This window comes from Numenius arquata, chromosome 9 (assembly GCF_964106895.1).
Source record: "Numenius arquata chromosome 9, bNumArq3.hap1.1, whole genome shotgun sequence".
NCBI lineage: Eukaryota > Metazoa > Chordata > Aves > Charadriiformes > Scolopacidae > Numenius > Numenius arquata.
The window spans coordinates 33,263,020-33,281,628 of NC_133584.1; the positions used below are offsets into that span (position 1 = coordinate 33,263,020).

General features: G+C 38.8%; 1 protein-coding gene across 1 annotated transcript in view; it reads left to right on the forward strand.

Annotated features, from left to right (window-relative positions):
* EYS (eyes shut homolog) overlaps nucleotides 1-18,609 on the forward strand; it is an 895,325-nt gene that overhangs the window by 344,329 nt on the left and 532,387 nt on the right. Inside the window, exon 22 of the mRNA XM_074153627.1 lies at nucleotides 1,644-1,765. Within this exon, the coding sequence (XP_074009728.1) occupies nucleotides 1,644-1,765 (122 nt within the window). The remainder of the gene's footprint in view (nucleotides 1-1,643; nucleotides 1,766-18,609) is intronic.

Genomic DNA, 18,609 nt, shown 5'->3' on the forward strand with positions numbered 1-18,609 from the left:
AGCTATGTTCCACGTTTGATCATCATGCTGTGGCAATTTATTTACGCACTCAGCTTTAAAAAAACTCAACTTTTTTGCTGTTAATGGCTTCCAATTTACATGGATTTTAATAGGCTTTAAAATCTACCCTGAAGGCTGTTGCAATGTTTAGCAAGTAATGAAATAATTCACATTAGTCACACTTACCATTAAAGTATTTCCTAACTTTTGGTAGAAGGAAGCAAGCATGTTCCAAAAGATCCAATTAAAAACTTCTGGTGGATGGAAGTGTCTGCATTGCTGCCCCTCTCTTATTAATTTTTTTTTTTTTTTTTTTTTTTTTTTTGTGGTAGAATGTCCCGGTTGCAGCAGGGATAGGGTTAATTTTCACAAGGAGCTGGGACACTGACCCAAACTGGCCAAAAGGGTATTCCTTACCATGTGAAGTGATGCTGGGTATATAGCACTGAGCTGACCTGGGGTGGAGGGCAGCAATCCCTGCTTGGGAGTGGGCTGAGGTTTTTCCGGGTTCCATGCAGTGAGCAATTGTACATTAATTGTGTTTTGTATATTCCTTGATCAGTGTTACTGTTTTCCCTTTTCTTTGCTGTTCTGTTAAACTGCCTTTATCTCAATCCGTGAGTTGTGCCTTTTTCTTCTTATTTTCCCCCCATCCTGCCACAGGGCAGGGGGAGCAAGCGAAGGGCCGCTTGGTTCTTCTTGACGTAGAAGACATTCTTGGTTCTTCTATGTCCCATGACGTAGAACATGGGCAGGAAAAACATGCTTTATACTTCTCAGTTCTGTGAGACTGTGTCAGACACCGCATTGCACACAGATACCAGATAATTTTGAAGCTGGAGGTAATACTGGAGTGTGGTTACAGTGTGGTATAATGGCTTTGCAGTGTGATGAAAAATGTCCTATAATATATGTCATTTTGAAGTGGATACACACACTGCTGAAGTTTTATTCAGTTCAATTAGTCAGAAATTCAGCACTCGCAACACCTGATCATTAATATATTTAACGCTAATATCACCACAGAGCTAGAAGACTTATGATTATGCTCTCTGGATTACTACCTAATACAACCTGTATTCTGTTTTATACACTGTATATGAAACAGTATTTTTCATGTCATGAGTTGTCTGGTACTGCTTAATTAAAATACTTGGGCACAATTTTATATTTAAGGTGTTAAACAAGTTGGATAGCTATATAATCCTGAGAATTTCCATAATAAAATATTTTATATTGAGTTCTGTTTGGATTGCATGCTGAGCAGTACAACTCAGATGACTGTAAACCCCTGTGTTTTAGGCATGTCAATGCAATATCTAAGCAAAGTAATTTCATAGAGATAATATCTTTTCTTTGAAAAACTTGGAGGAGGGTGGGAGAGCTAGTAAAGGATTTGGGGTACACAAGATAATTATAGAAAAAGGTAGATAATGAGTAGTGTTGCATACCTACCTCATATCTTCCTTTTTCTTCATATTAGTAGCCCAAACTATTGATACATTTATAAAATTTTCAAGTTTTGAAATGGCAAAACACCTGCTAGAAGACAAAAATGCACAACAAGCAGTAATAATACCGGTTGTAATTGTATTAAAAATACAAAAAGTAACAGATCGTTTATTTTAATTAATACATTACAGAGATACCAATGTGTTTGCTTGCCTGGATGGGAAGGAACGTTTTGTGAATACGAATCAAATGAATGTAATTCAGAGCCTTGTAAAAACAATGGCACCTGCATGGATCTTTTCAACAGCTATCGGTAAGTGTTGCATCCTCTCACTGTAAGGTTCTGTTCCAGGAATGACAGACCTACTCATGCAGTTATTCTTTTATTTCTCAACTTGGAGAATGAAATGTTATTACACAAAGATGAGTAAACAACTTGTGTCACGGATACACTGCTTCACTGCACATTCATTTGAAGTCAGCAGACAGTTGTAGGTGGAAAAGTAAAAAAATGCATCAATTCACTTAACAAGTAATTTAATCTGGAACTGTATTTTGTAAAAGAAAATGTAGGATTTCTTTCTGACATACCCGCCCTGCAAGCACAGGAGGTGCTGTAAGAGTGAAAGTAGTGGGAGTGGACATAGTTGTACAATCGTAGATGAAGAGATTATATCATTGCTGCCATCTTGTGGCTTAAAATGACAACAAAATAGTATTTAACTAAAATTTACAGCCAAGCTGGGAGAAATGCAGAGAAATGAGGATTTGACACTAACTGTATTATTTTAACTTAAACCCGAATCTTTATTTCATGCATGCATTCGTGATCTAGAAACTACTTTGTTTCAGTGTTATGAGGATAAGAACTCTGTAAACAATCTGGCAGTCAGCTTCTTATATTTGTAGCCAAGGTCTACCTATATTATGATGTCAATATTAAAAGAGTCCTTCTGCCTCTCAATGTAAACTCTTTAGCAGATACTGGTATCTGATATATTTGATATATACTGATACTGAGTTTGCGCAGGAAGGGTGTGTGAGAAGGTGTCTCTTGAAGGAGGAGCATTCCACTGGTTGAACACCGGGCACTGTTCTGTGACCATCTGCGCAGGTCAAGGGCACTCATCCTCCCTGACCCTCAAGGCAGAATGGTGGGAACTCATCTGAGAGCAAAGGCTGCAGCTCTGGCTTGGGGGTCTGCACCATCCACCTTATCGATGGCCGATGCCTCCAGACGGCAGACGGAGCTGCTGAAGGGAGGGGCTGCAGGGCAGACCTCAGACTGCAGGAGGTGCCTAGACCTTTCTCCTGGGGCAGGGATAGGCAGCAGACCTGCCTGCAAAAGGTGTGCCCAGGTGCAGGACATCCGGCAGCAGGTGGCTGAGCTGCAGGAGGCAGTGAGGAGGCTGCATAGCTTCAGGAAGGCTGAGAAGGAGATAGACAGCTGGTTCCAAGCGCAGTCTGCAGTGGACCCACAGCCAAGCAGCTAAAATCTCCCAGACTGGCACACACAGAAGGGAGGGAGTTCAGTAACATGGAAGAATGGAAGCTCGTGACAGCAAGGACCAACAGGAGGCAGAGAGTTCCCCTAAAGCCTGAGGTGCCCTTGCAGAACTGGTTTACTGCTCTGCAGACTGAAGAAGACAGACCTGTCACATCAGGAGAGAGGCTGGAGATGAGTAGCGTCTTTGCTACCCGATCTGCTCCCCATGCAACAGCCCGGGGTTTTGCTACTTAGACCATGGGACTCGCTTTCAGAAACCTGATCTACTGGGGCTTGATGGGGTCCATCTGTCAGAGAAGGGGAAAAGTACCTTCAGTCAGAGGCTTGCCAAGCTCCCAAAGAGAGCTTTAAACTAGAGTTGCTGGGGAAGGGGGGAAGGGAAGCTCAATCCATCCCACTCCTACCAGTGGGATGCCAGTGCCAGCAATAGATAACCAGAGCCTGGGGAAGGACCACAGGTCAGCCAGAGAGTACCTGGCGTGCAGCACGATGGAATACCAGCCACTCCAGCCAGTACCTCCGCTTCATCGGGGACCAGCTTAAATGCCTCTATGCGAACACGTAACACAGGGAATAAACATGAAGAGTTAGAGATGTGAGCATGCCTCCAGGGCTGTGATCTTACTGGCATCACGGAGATACGGTGTGATGGCTCCTATGGCTGGTGTGTTGGAATGTAAGGATGTAGGCTCTTCAGGAAGGATAGGCAGGGGAGGTAAGGAAGGGGTGTTGCCTTTATGTTAATGACCAGCTGGAGTGCATCCACCTGGGGATGGATGAGGAGCTGACTGAAACCCTATGAGTCAAGATTAAAGGGTGGGCAGGGACAGATTATGTTACAGTGGGGGTCTGCTATAGGACACCTGACCAGGAAGAACAAGTGGATGAGGCCCTCTACAGACAGATAGGAATAGCCTCACCTTCATAAGCCCTGATCCTCATGGGGGACTTCAACTACCCCAGTATCTGTTCGAGGGACAACACAGCAGGGCATAAGCAATCCAGGATGTTCCTGGAATGCATTGATGTTAGAGGACCCAATGAGGGGAGGTGCCATGCTGGACCTTGTTCTTACCCACAAGGAGGGGCTGGTGAGGAATGTGAAGCTCAAGGGCAGCCTTGGCTGCAGTGACTATGAAATGGTGGAGTTCAAGATCCTGAGGGCAGTGAGGAGGCCACACAGTAAGTTCGCTGCCCTGGACTTCAGGAGAGCAGACTTTGGTGTCCTCAGGGATCTGCTTGGTAGAGTACTGTGGGATAAAGCCCTGGAGGGAAGAGGGACCCAAGAAAGCTAGCTAATGTTCAGGTATCGCCTCCAAGCTCAGGAGCAGTGCATCCCAGCAAAGAGGAGGTCAGGCAAAAATGCCAGGAGGCCTGCATGGATGAACAAGAAGCAACTGGAGAAACTCAAAAAAGGAAGCCTACAGAAAGGTGGAAGCAAGGGCATGTAGCCTGGGAGGAATATAGAGGAATTGCCCAAGCAGCCAGGGATCAGGATAGGAAAGCTAAAGCCCTGACAGAATTAAATCTGGCCCAGGACGTTCAGGGCAACAAAAAGGCTTCTATAGGCATGCCAGTGATAAAAGGAAGAGAAGGGAAGATGTGGGCCCTCTCCCAAAGGAAACAGTTGCAGAAGGTAAATGCTGGGACTAGGAGAATGAAGAACTGCTCATGGTAGAAAATGAGGTTGAAGACCATCTAAGGAACCTGAAGGTGCACAAATCCATGGGACATGATGAGATGCACCCATGGGTCCTAAGGGAGCTGGCGGATGAAGTTGCTAAGCCACTGTCCATCATATTTAAGAAGTCATGGCAGTTCGGTGAACTTCCTACTGACTGGAATAGGGGAAACATAACCTTCATTTTTAAGAAGGGAGAAAAGTAATACCCAGGAAACTGCAGGCCAGTCAGTCTCACCTCTCTGCCTGGCAAGATCATGGAGCAGATCCTTCTTCAATCTCTGCTAAGGCGCATGGAAAATAAGGAGGTGATTGGTGACGGCCAACATGGTTGCACTAAGGGAAAATTGTACCTGAGAAATTAGTGGTCTTTGGTGACAGCATTACAGTGTTGGTGGATAAGGGAAGAGCAACTGACATTATCTACCTGGACTTGTGCAAAGCATTTGACACTGTCCCACATGACATCCTTGTCTCTAAATTGGACAGATGTGGATTTGATAGATGGACCACTCGGTGGATAAGGAATTGGTGAGATCACCACACTCAAAGAGTTGTGGTCAACGGTTCGATGTCCAAGTGGAAGCCAGTGACGAGTGGTGTTCCTCAGGGGTCAGTACTGGGACCAGTGGTGTTTAACATCTTTGTCGGTGACATGGACAGTGGGATTGAGCGTACCCTCATCAAGTTTGCCAATGACACCGAGCTGTGTGGAGCATTAGACATGCTGGAGGGAAGGGATGCCATCCAGAGGGAGCTGGACAGGCTTGAGAAGTAGGCATGTGTGAACTTAACGAAGTTCAGCCAGGCCAAGTGCAAGGTCCTGCACCTGGGTCACGGCAATCCCAAGCACAAACACAGGCTGGGTGGAGAATGGATTGAGAGCAACCCTTAGGAGGACTTGGGGGTGTTGGTGGACAAGAAGCCCAACGTGAACTGACAATGTGCAGAAAGCCAACTGCATCCCGGGCTGTATCAAAAGAAGAGTGGCCAGCAGGTCGAGGGAGGTGATTCTGCCCCTCTCCTCTGCTCTGGTGAGACCCACCTGGAGTACTGCATCCAGTTCTGGAGTCCTCAACACAGGAAGGACGTGGACCTGTTGGAGTGAGTCCAGGAGGAGGGCCACAAAAATGATCGGAGGGATGGAGCACCTCTCCTGTGAGGACAGGCTGAGAGAGTTGGGGTTGTTCAGCCTGAGAGAAGAGAAGGCTCCAGGGAGACGTTACAGCAGCCTTCCTGTGCCTAAGGGGGGCCTACAGGAGAGATGGGGAGGGACTCTTTATGAGGGAGTGTAGCGATAGGATGAATGGTAACGGTTTAAACTGAAAGAGGTTCGATTTAGGCTAGATATTAGGAAGAAGTTCTTTACTGTGAGGGTGGTGAGGCACTGGAACAGGTTGCCCAGGGAAGTTGTGGATGCCCCATCCCTGGAAGTGTTCAAGACCAGGCTGGATGGGACTTTGAGCAACGAGGTCTAGTGGGAGGTGTCCCTGCCCAGGCTAGAGGGGTTGGAACATGATGATCTTTAAGGTCCCTTCCAACTATAACCATTCTATGATTCTATGTTACAGCTGCATAAAGAACCCAGTGTCACACAGTACACAATCTAGTTGTTTTGCAGTGATTATGTTCCTGGTAGTATAGAAAATAATCTGAAAGAAAACCTATCACAGTTGAAAGCAGACAAATGATTCCCTAATTAGCCAAAGATTTAACTAAGTTAAATTATTTAATATAATACAATTTATTACATTAGCTTATGTTCAAGATTTAACTGAAAAACTTTGTCTTATCCTAGAACTGCATTTTTATATAAGATGTGCTATTTTGGTAAAATTTTTTTCAGTCCGATAACAGAAAAAGAAGAGACTGGTGAAGTTCATCATTCTTTATAGTCTACTAATGAAAAATAATTTTATAACGGCATACTCTTTTGTCTGTTTAGCTGTTACATGATGGCAATTTGAATTCTTCCATGATACTATGGATTGTATAGCAAATGTACAGTTTCACCGTCCGCAAGGACAATTCTAGGTATGTGAATATTTTGCAACCATGCATCATTATCCGTCCTTATATTTTACCTGCTTTTTCAGCATCTGGAAGCATATATTGCAGAAGGTAACATGGCTTTTCCTGATTTTATTCATAGCTGTGTCAACTACGTACGAGAACATCCAAGGATTCTTTATTGTTTAATGAGAAAAAACACATGCTCAAAATGTACTTTTTCTGCAATTGGCAAATACTGAACTTTTACAGAAAATATTTACAAGAGAATTGATTTGAACTGAACACATTTTTCGTCACAGCTGTTTGTCCTAGTTGACGTAACAGAGTGGGAAAATTAGATGTATTGTTGAATTGTCATATACAGGGGTCATGATAAGCCACACAAAAACAACTTCTTCAAAAATATCTGTGGTTAAAACTAGGAGTCTAAGACTTAGCATCCGCAAGGAAAATCAGTCTAGACCAATGTTTTTATTGTATTGTCTAAAGCAATTTTGTTTCAATGATTAGAGTTGTCTTAGTTTATGCTCACAGATGTTAAAAGACATCCTGCTTTTTTGTCACGATTACTAATATAAAAAAAGCATTGGTTTTGTCTTGGTACAGCAACAGGACAAAGTGTTCATCTCGTGGTAGCTAAGCAGTGGCAGTAACTAGTATCTGATCCTGAGGACGTCCAGCTGTGTCTTTAAAACTAAATGTAGTCTTTAAAACAGGGTAAGTGGATTCTAACAGCCTACTAGAAAAGATCATTGGCGTTTCCTAGCTGTGCCTGGGCATTGTTTTGGACTAGCACTAGTTGGCCTGGACCAAAGTCAGGCCAGGAACTGCTTTGAGAATGCAACAGTGATAGTGCAGTTTCCTTGCCTGTGGCCATGTTCTGGCACCGTTTGTTTTCCTGGCGTAAGTTTAGCTGCTGGTCTGGATATTCAGACTTTTTTGCATTTCTTTGAAGATGGCCACGCTAATGCTGGTGCTGGATATCACTTCTAACTTAAAGTAATGTAAAGGATAGATAACACAGCTTTCTTTTAAGCCTTTGATGATACTTACTAGGTTACCTTCTCTTGAGTATTTGCAAATCCATTTGAAAACATCAGTTCTTGAAAAACAAATAATTTATTGTGCAACAGCATAAAAATATTTTTGTATAGAAAAGCCACAGAGAATAATATAATACAAAAGGAAATATTTTTGTATCAAGTTGGAAATCTGTAATAATGAGAATAATACAAACCATAACTAAAAATTTATTTTTAAAATTCTTTTATTTATCTGGTGCTATTCGTTTTGAACCTTGATGTGAAAACTTACTGCCAAAACTGAAGGATCAACAAGTATGCCAGAACTGAATGTTTTTCTTCCATCATAGAAAAATAAATCACATGCTGACAGGAAAAAAAAAAACCCAAGCCTTCTCAGTTGCATATTTTTATTTTAAAAAATCAGAATAAAGAAGATACTGAATCAATAGGTAAGCTTGAATTGTTAAATGTGGGTCATTTGTTGCATAATTCCTGTTTAATTCCAGTTAATTTTTGTTCAGTTGATAAACTAGAGAAATTTCCTTTTCTTCCTTCTCACTTTTCAGTTTGGCACATGGCACAGCAAGGAAATGAAATTAGAATATTTTCATGCATACATTTCCAGTGCCCTGTGAACCTCACTCTTAATTCTCACGATAGCATAATCTCTCAATGTCCCTGAACATTTATAGATGCATCTATTAGCAGCTAAATTCCCTGCTTCTTCTCTATCCTACTGTATCATCCCTCCTGATGCTTCTGAGGTTTTGCCCTAACAACATCAAACTCTAATTAAAGCCCCTGTGTCTCCTTTGCTCTTACCAACTTACAGGGAAACTTGAAGGGAAAATCTCTGACTCTTCTTGCAAAATAACAGGCAACACAGATTTATGGATGAACTGGTGTATCTAATGATACAGAATAGTATGGAATGTGGCTGTAATCGTTATGACATTAAAACTTGGAGAATTATCCAAGTGTCTTTCCAAAGTATTCACCTCTTTCTGTATATCCACATTGAATCCCGCAGATTCATGCTATTTGCCATTTTGTCAGTATTCATTGTCGATGTTGTTAGAAAGAATAAAGATGGTAAGTGATTGTTGCTGTTTTTGTAACGTACCAATAGACTTCTCCATATGAAACAGGAAATCGACTTATTCAGTATATTTCCTTATGCAGTCTATTGAGCTCATATTCTTCATAACAGTTTTAGTGTTTGCTTCAGTAAGATTATCCTTTGTCAGCAGTTGAACCCATCCACTAAGATACCATTTTATAATCTGTGTAAACTGAAGTCCAGTTCTGCTTTTATACCTGTAGTTTATCCTTTTTCCTGTTTGTTACTTTTTTTTTTTCTTTTTGCATTTTCCTTTTCAAATAATTATAAAAAAATACAGATTAGTCATCCTTACAGTACCTTGGTTCACTGGTTGGGACTCATGCTGATGATTCATTTTAATGAATCTAACAGTGCAAGTTCTTAGCATCAGAGCTCTACCTAGAATCTCTACTCCCTATAACTTTTATTATAAAGTATAAATTCTTTTCATTGTAACTTAATTAAAACAAGTTTGTTGCAAATGAATATATAGATGCATATATTACTTAGGAAATTAGTGATCTCTGTGGTGGGAATATTTACAGAGACTGACAAACTTTGCAAGTTCCAAACTTCAGAATGGCTCTTTACTGGATTGCTGATACTCATTAATATTACACATTGCCAAAGGTTAATTCTTAATCACTGTTAATCATTATCATTGCCTGTACTAATGTTATTTTATTTATATGTTTATATTAGTATATTTGTTTATCATTTATGTTTATATAATCATGCAGTGCTATGGAACCAATGTTGTTTAGTTAGCGCTGCTGGCTGTGGCTGTTGATGGTTCTTAGTCGCTGAGGTCAAGGTAGTCAGTCTCTAGAGTTCTTCAGTGAGAGAAGCAGGAACCACATTGTTTTGTCTTCTTTTTTCCCTGTCTTTCTTCATTTATCATCAATGTTTTATCCATCCTGCTTCCTCTCTAAAAGAGAAGGTGGTCCTGTCTGCCCTTGACATCTTGCTTTTGAAATCAGGACCCCTTCTTTCACTACTTTCTGCAGAGACAGACATCTTTCCTGCCTGCTCATCCTTTAGAGTTTACTTCTGGCACATGTTTTCTTATACCCTGTTTGTGCAGCTCTATCACAGGTCTCCATTTGCCCCTTCACAGTCATGGATATTATTTATATATTTAAGCCTAGTTGTGTTAAAAAATGCTGTAAATGGTGTTACAGTATTGTGGAATGCTTATTCATTTTCTCAAGCTATGCTATTTTAGTGTGCTTATGTCTGTAACAAATATTAGGTACAGTTCCTTTAACCTGCTTCTAAGCACCCTTTTTTGATGCAGTGGTCCTCTTCTTTGTGTATGATACAGATGGGAGTTTTGTCTAATGTTATGACTGGGTCACACATGGGTAAAAAATTGCAGATAGTTTTGTAGTGTTACTTGTATGCCTTTAATTCTAGGAGCTTTCTTTTTCTTTTCAGAGGTGACTCTGGTGCTGAAACACCTCTTTCCCACTAACTTCTGCAAAGACAAAAGTTGGTAAATGCCAGTGTCACCTTTCAATATGAGGCTTAAGCACCTGTGAGAAATGACTCATAATGTGCAAAAATGTTGTCTGTATTTAAATGCTCTTCCTTTAAACCCTTTTGTTGTTTATCCTGCCCTGTAAGAGGCCTTGGTTTTCCTATTTCCCTTTAGACTCCAATTTGAAATACGGAATCGTGTTTGTGGTGGACGGTCTCTTGAGTCACTTCAGAACTCACCTCAAACTGTGCTAGTCTTCCTTAGCAATGCTTCTTCAGTTACTAACCATGCCAAGATCGTCTTTCTTCGTCTTTGCAAAAGTAATAATTTATGCCAGCTGACAATGTGGGTAACCATCCTGTCAACTAATATACCATTAGACTTATTCTGCCTCCTTCCTTTTACTGTCTCAGCCCATTCCCAAATACAACATCTTGCCCTGTAGCTCCCCTCTTTGCCTCTGAGCATTTGAAGCCACGTCTTATTTTCAGAATAAAAAAAAAATAGTTTTTCATTAGTGTAACTGTCATCTACCTGTACTGGGTTCTTAAGAAAGGAGTAGTCTTAATGTCATTACAATGTTTTCAGTGTCAGACATAGCATGAACTGTAATTACAGTACTGTTACAGAATGTGGCATACTGTTTCCCTCCTTTCCCCACCCCGTTCTGGGGAAGATTTCTTTTCAAAAGCGAAGTTAAAATCAGCCTCTGCGTTTCCTCAGAACTGTGCAAGAATTTTTCTGTGCTAAGTTGTATAAAGAGGTGATTCCTAAAGTAGGGATGGGTTAATATTCGATAGATCCATAAGTAAAAGCAGGCATATTTATGCAGTATATTTTTAAGATAAGCTTATTTCTAAATGAATGCATTTAAAACTATCATGGAATTCAAAAGTAAATTGTGATACGATTATAACTTGAATGCTGGTTCAGTCTGCCTTCTGTTTTTACTGGCACTCCTTTAAACTACTGTTGCACTCCTTCTTACTTTTTCTCCCCCAGAAGCAGTAAACAGCTTTTCCCACAGATGGGGATCGGCTTGGCATTTACTGGTCCCAGATGCTAAACTCTGGAACATTTTTTGCAAGCAGCATCTGGCTTCTTAGCTGGCATTTCTTCAGGGTTCTTTGGCCAGCTCTTCCTCTCTTGCTGCAGAGATGTTTCCCAGAACATTTGTCTGTTGCACTTCTGACTTATCTTCAGTTCTGACTTGTATTTTTTTTTCATCCTACTACTAACTTATGTATGTACCTCTTAGTCAAAACCATCTTCAAGATTTATATGGACAGTTAGGAAATTTACTAATGAATTAGCTAAAGAAATTTGTGGAAGTGCAAATGAATGTTTCCTCCAAAGACAGCAAGTTTTTTATAGTTTCATCTCTAGTAATAGTGCTAACAACTGGAAATGTGTAGTGTGCTGCTTGTTATACTGCAGGGTGTGAAATCAGCTTTAGGGTTTTCGTTGCCTTAGGCAAACAACAAAATATTGCTGTGCTATCTCAGCAGCATCTACTAAAAAGTCCTGGGCATTTTGCACCCCTTAGGGCGTATTTTAGCCATTTTTCAACAGTTTTATGAAAGGACAGTGGCATTTTTATTCAAAATCCCAATGAAACATGAAATTTAAATCGACACACAGGAAATACCTGGAAAATACCTCACTCCCCCAAACCAGCTCATCAGCCTTTCCTTCTTGAGCGGTAGAATTGCTCCTCCTGGTACATTTAATTATTAGGTGGTGTACTTTAAATAAATGTTTCATAGTATCATTCAGTTACAGACACCCAAAGAGATGTGAAATGATCATTTGATGAACTCACAGGTTAAAGAAAGGGAGTACAAAACAGTTTCTAAAATAATGAGATACCTGAGGCATATCATAGACATAAAAGTGGTATTAATTCAACAATTCCTGGTCATAAGATTTGTTTGGAAAGATTTATAAGACAAACATGAAGGAAAGGACTAAAGAAGAAAAAGCTTGAACTGTGCTTGTTACATTTCTCCTCTGAAGTCAAAACACAGAAAGAAAACATGGATGTAAACTTTCATTTTTTCTCCTGCAGATGATAAGATGGGGTGGAATGGAGATGCCAGTTTCTGTAAGCATAGATTGGCATAATTTGTAACAGATTTGGAGAAGAAATACTGAGTTGTACTGATTCTTATCCCTGTGCTGTCAGGGTGTGGAAAACGAGCAGACTGAGTACCTTTTCCCTATTGAGGAAAAGCCTTAGGGTAAATTCCTCAAACACACTGAGGTACCTCTTGTCTTTCTTCAAACCTAAGCTCCTTGACTTCAAGGTCACTGCTGAAGAGAAATGCATAGAAGAGTGGACACATGCAATTGGAAAGACACTAGGAGTTAGGGCCAAAGGAGAAATCCATCATGTCATCTGCAAGGACCAGGTTTAAAACTGTACAAGCACACGCTGAGTAGCCTGAGGTGTGTATGAACAGGTGAATTCAGTACTCTGGTGCATGAAAAAGATATAGAAGTTATTTGCATCTAAGAAGGAAGATTAAAAATAGTAGTAGTCAGATAGTTTTGCAGAGGTGGGAGAATTGACTCTGCAGGAGTTTTCCAAAACTGGGTTAGAAAACCTCATGGAGTTCCTTTTTAGAAAAGGAACTGTTCAACAAATCGATTCAGAATTTGCTCAAAGGCATCGAGGTGAAAGAAGCAGAGGTTTGGAGAAACAATTTGGACCATCTCAGAATATTTCTGTTGTATCAGCTTTGAAGACAAGATGGTGGTGCATTGGAATGCAGTTACATGAGCTGAAGTGCTAGATGAAAGGGTGGATAAAGCTTAAGGAGAAGTGCAAGAGAGAGAGAAAGTTGGGTGCTCATAATAAGATTTAGTCTTATTTAGTCTAATAAATAAAAATGATAGAAAAAAAAAAAGTCCTATTTTCAATGCAAATGACAACAGGTAGCATTGTTTCTTTAGTTATTTTTTTAAAGTTTATTTATTTTGCCGTAACCTATTTATGGTTACCTTAAGGTGAGTACATAACTTTTAACACTTGGCATTTTTCTGCCTGACAGATCTTCGATGGAAGTCATCACTTTGTCATATTATATATCAATTATATTAAAACTGAAATTCAGTGGCTGGTCTTCTGTAGCCACAGTTCTGGACAATAACAAAAATGCTACCACCACTACATATTCTTTGGGGGGAAGAGTGAGAATTAAAACTAGAAGGGACAGAAATAAGATAGGCAATGAACAAAAGATTGATTGAGAAGGTTTGCAAGACAGACTTTACTACTTCATTATTTCTAATCCAAATCTCTTACAATGCTCCTGTTGCAGATGATTCATAATAGAGTCAATTTTGCTTTTCTTTTGCCTTTCATTTAACAGTTTCCTAAAAGCACATTCACTTTTTTTTTTTTTTTTTTTTTTTTTTTAATTCAGGAAGCCTTAGTAAAATAGGAAGTTTAAACAAACAAACAAAAAATGGTGCTGACACTTTAAAAATGGCTCATTAGAAATGAATGGGAAAACCATCTGTCATTGTTAGCTGCAGATTAGATGTTTCATGCATCAGCAGTGTCTAATACATGCACAAAGGAACAAAATTTAGAAAGGATTATGGGCATTGCGCCTGACATTATATCCTGTTGAACCATGGAGAATGGATAATAAACAGTTCCACATAGATGGACAGGATGTAGATCATCATTCTCTTTACTATAAAATCTGTAATTTTTTTCCTTTGATTTGAGAGGTCATTAGTAAATCCTACATGTTGAACTTCTTAAAACAGAATAGATTTCATCAGTTTCATAGATATTGTTCCTTTTACTCAACTTGAATTCTCAAGTGGTTAAGACTCAAGTGGTTAAGAATAAAAATTTTTGTAAATGAATTATGTCAGTTTTAATGCTGTTACTTGTGTTTAGTTTGTACTGAAATTTTCCAACCAAACAAGCAAGGTTTCATCTTCAATTATGAGGCATTTTCTTTTGAAGTAGAGAGAGATTTGTAGAGAATAGCAGTCACAATTTCCTTATTACTAACAATGTACGAGACTATTTTGCAGACAGCATTTTCTCTGTTGAAGGGGAAAATAAAGCCTGAGTATATATTTAGTTGTAGTGTAGATGAATATATTTTAGTTATGTCAAGCAGTTCAGTAGTGAAATACCATCTAAGCCAGACAGCATTGATTTCCATCAGTGGTGCTCAAATACCTTAGATGAGTAGATTATATTACCGTCGTTAGGTTACTGGGGTGATGAAGATAACATATGTCAAAAGGAATTCTGCAAAACTATTAACAGAATACAGTAAAATCTAGCATATGTGAAACTGGCAGTTTATGACGTAGAGTATGGAAGTAAAAAGAGAGTTTTGGTTTCATCTGGTTTTCCATTTAAGACATGGTAAATTAATGTAAGACTTTCATTTTAAATAATCTATTTTTTTTTAAAAAAAAAAGGTTGTGCTAGCAACTGCAAAATTGGTTTTGGAGAAGAGTATAACTGTACGTTTAGAAAATACATGTTTGAAAAAGTATAAATTATTCAGCTAAAGCAGTTGCATCTTTGAAAAGATTGCTCGTATATGATAGTACAATATGAAATATATGTACAAATTATGTGAGATGGTTCTAGTATAAGTAAACTGTACACAATACATAATTAGAAAATCAACATTATCTTCCCCACCACTAATTTCTATGGGTAATCGAATTTTAGTTAATAGTCTTTTTGTGTTTGTCTGGGATTTAAACTGTTACATTCTGTTAGATCAATAAAAGTATTAGGGGAAAGTTTATTTAGAGTTCAATTACAGATAGTACACTATTAGAGGTCCTCTATAAAGTAGTGCTCGTTCTTCAGCAATAGCAAGCAGACTAATGCAGGATCTGTAATTATCATATTTGCTTCCACCAAATGCCAGTTTGGATGTGTGAAAAAAAGAATTAATCATAGTTATAATAGGAAACCTTTATTTTTGAAGGTCACAAGTAGCGAAAAGGGAGGACAAATACAAAAGTCACACCTCTCTACGAGCATCCATAAGTATTGTTATGTATGTCTCTTAGGCTTGTTCATCCCTGTCTGGAAGGAGCAGTCATAAAATTTTCATAGGTTTTCTCTATTGAAATAACTCAGTGAGGCAGCCATAGTAGAAAGTTGGATTGTTTATATTACAGTAGATATCAAAGGTAGATAAAGGCATAACTGACTGTTGGAGACCAATTGAAAATAATTTTTGTTGTTTCCTTTTATAGCTTTATATCAGAACAATAATCTTTTTAAGGACAAAGCTATTTTTGAAGTGCTGGTTGCCAGGACGTGACAAGTTGAATTTTGTTTTGTAACAGAATCTGTAGTAGGGAAATATCTACTTCATCTCCTGACTGCAGTGTTTGAGCAGCATATATATTTTTTTTTAAATTTTTTTTTTAACTTGAGAAATACTGTCTAGATTGAACTTGAAAAGTGCTTACTTTTACTCTTTTCCTGTTATTTATATGCTTGTAAGTTGTGGCACTCCTTTATAAAATATTTTATGGGTTTACTTAAATAATTCTTCTTAGGCAAACTTAAGCAAAGCCTATATTAGGTGATCTTTGGTAAATTTAGTTGTGGCAAGATGAAATGCTACTGCCTCAGTTTCTTATTGGAAGTTACAATCCTCATACATGATTAGGTGAATCTAAGACATTATAATTTGGATTATAATTAATTGTCCTGGTTTGAGTGACACAAGACTAATTTATCTTCTAATGCTTGGGAAAACTGCACTTTTAGAAGACTCTAGTGTCTGAATTTGTGAAAATATGTACTTTATAGCCAGCCAGGCTCTGTGGGTTTCAAGGTCTCAGTGTTTTTGAGCCTTGCCAGGTCCAGGGATGAGGAGGAGCAGGGTCCGGGCACTTGACCCAAGCTGCCAACAGGATTATTTCATACCACGAACGTCACATTCAATATCAATTAGAAAGATTGCTGCTGAGTTCTCTCTCTTCTTTCATGGCTGCAATCCTGAGAACTTCTTCACCCACTGCCAGAGCACTGAACCCTTCTCTTCCTCCCAAAGCCGCAGCGCTCGCAGTGTCCCACATTTGCTGTCCACTGCTGGGAGTTCACGGCTTCCTATAAGAATTGGCTGAGTATAATTCTTGTATATTTTATATTGGTATTGGGATCAGTACTGGTTCTTTAGTGTTATTATTGTTAATTATTTAATCTTATTCTATTAAATCTGTTTATATTTCAACCCTTGGGTTTCCTTGTTTTTTCCCCGATTTCCCCTTCCCGGGTGGAGAGGAGTCATCAGGTGATAGAATAATTGTCTAAATGACAATAAATGGTTGTCTATTCCTCAAACCATAACATTAATGAGGGTCAGTTTGTACAAAACCTTTTTTATTTTCTTTCTATTATTCTAATAACAAATGTGAGAACAGAGACTTCTTTTCTTCTTAATCTTTTTCTAAATTATTTTCTAGACTACCAGTGTTGATGATGACAAGATCTGTAGCCTTTCCAAATGTTTTATTTCATATAGGCTCCTTTGAATTCTGAGTTTATGTTGAAATTAGCTTTGTGAGAGTTGTTCACCAGATAAACTTTGATGTATAATTGACTACTACTGAGTGTTGAAAATGTTTGAATAGTGCTCTTAAAATGTATTGATGTTGGTACTATATAAATGATGCCCTGATGTATTCTGTTGTACTGGATACCACATCTGTCCTGGGTTATCAGTTGTTTACAGGCAGCTAGCTGGTTCTAGGCATAAAGTATTCAATGTGTGCTATATTTGGAATGCTAAAAAAGAAAGAAAGAGGGAAGAAGATTACTTAACATGAAACATTAATCCATTTGTTCAAAATTGCTTAGACATACAGTTTCTTCTGTGATACGCCTCTTTGGAGATTGAGTAGACACAAGGTAAAGATCAAGTGACAATCCTGAAGGTAGGTTTAAAAGTAGGCATAGAAGATCGGGGAAAAAAGTTGATAAAGACATCTTGCTTAAATGACAAAAGTGTTTGAGGGTTCAGGAAGCAATCAGAAACATGGAGAGAAATGTTTCTTAGTCTCATCTGTTCAAATCATTATGCAGAGATCATTTGCATAGACTTCTGAATTGGTGTGCATTACACTCAATTGTTTTTCATGTCAAATTTTCTAAATGTCTCAGTAATCTATCGTCAGGGTTAGATTCATATTTCTCGCTCTTCATAAAATTTCAGAGTTGCCATATGCCGTCTACCACTTTGTGTTGCTGTGCTAATTATTGCTACTAAAGATTATAAATAATAATTACCTTTACTTGGTCTTCTTTTGTTGCCTATGGTAGAAAGAGCAGACCAGGAAAGATCTTTACTTTCCTAGAGCAAAAGTACCTACCGTTGTTGGCACTCTATGTGAAGAGTTCAATTTTCTTTTCTGTAATCTGTGCCATCTCTGTATATTAGGTGAAGAGCTTTGAGGTTAATTGACAGAACTACTGTTGCATTGCTAAATTTTTCCAAATTTAACAAATGTCTCTCCTGCAGTGACTGTTTCCTGCTTGCAGGTAATAGCTTTTATTTTTTCACTGCAACATCTTTCTTCCTTTCAGATTTCTCAGGTCAGAGAGGACTTGTCTCAAAATTGATGTACTAAAACACAGTCAGAGTTACCTGTAACTCTCAGAAAATATCAGAGCAATACTAAACTGAAAAAAAGGCATTGGGCTAATTTCCATATCAACTAGGCCCTTTACAGAGAAATCTAGTAGCAAGGAAGAGATAGATTTTCAAGGGGAAATAGTGCTAAAGGTACCGATTTCCATAGGTGCAGCAGTAAACCAAATACCACCAGATTTGTTACCAAAGACTGACATTAAATGAAGATGGAGAAGCACAAGCAAACAGGTGACTGGGGACACAGAAGCATGCCTCTAATGATAGTTTTACTGGTGATTTTTAATTATTTTAATGTTTCAGAGCCAAAACAGAAAACAATGAAATTTCATCTGGCTTTGTAGATAGGAAGATTTGCTGCAAAATCCTTCTTAAATATGCAAATAGTTTGATTGATCTGGAAAGGGACTGGGTGTTTCTCAGCTCTGTGGTCCAGTAGTCTGAAAGTTGCATCCAGTCTTACGAAAGATGTATCTTGTATTTTAATTTAGGAAAATGGAAAAAGAAAAAAAGCTTCACTAAAAAATTGGGAGTTAAAAGTGGAAATACCCTTTGTAGGACATAAAATTCTGTTTCCTAAAACAGAAATGTGTGCATTTCAGCTGAACTAGAGCTTCAAGTAAAAGCTGAAATACAGCTTGCTATCTTACTGAACTGGATGTTCACTTGGGATTGTGTGAACTCATTGCTT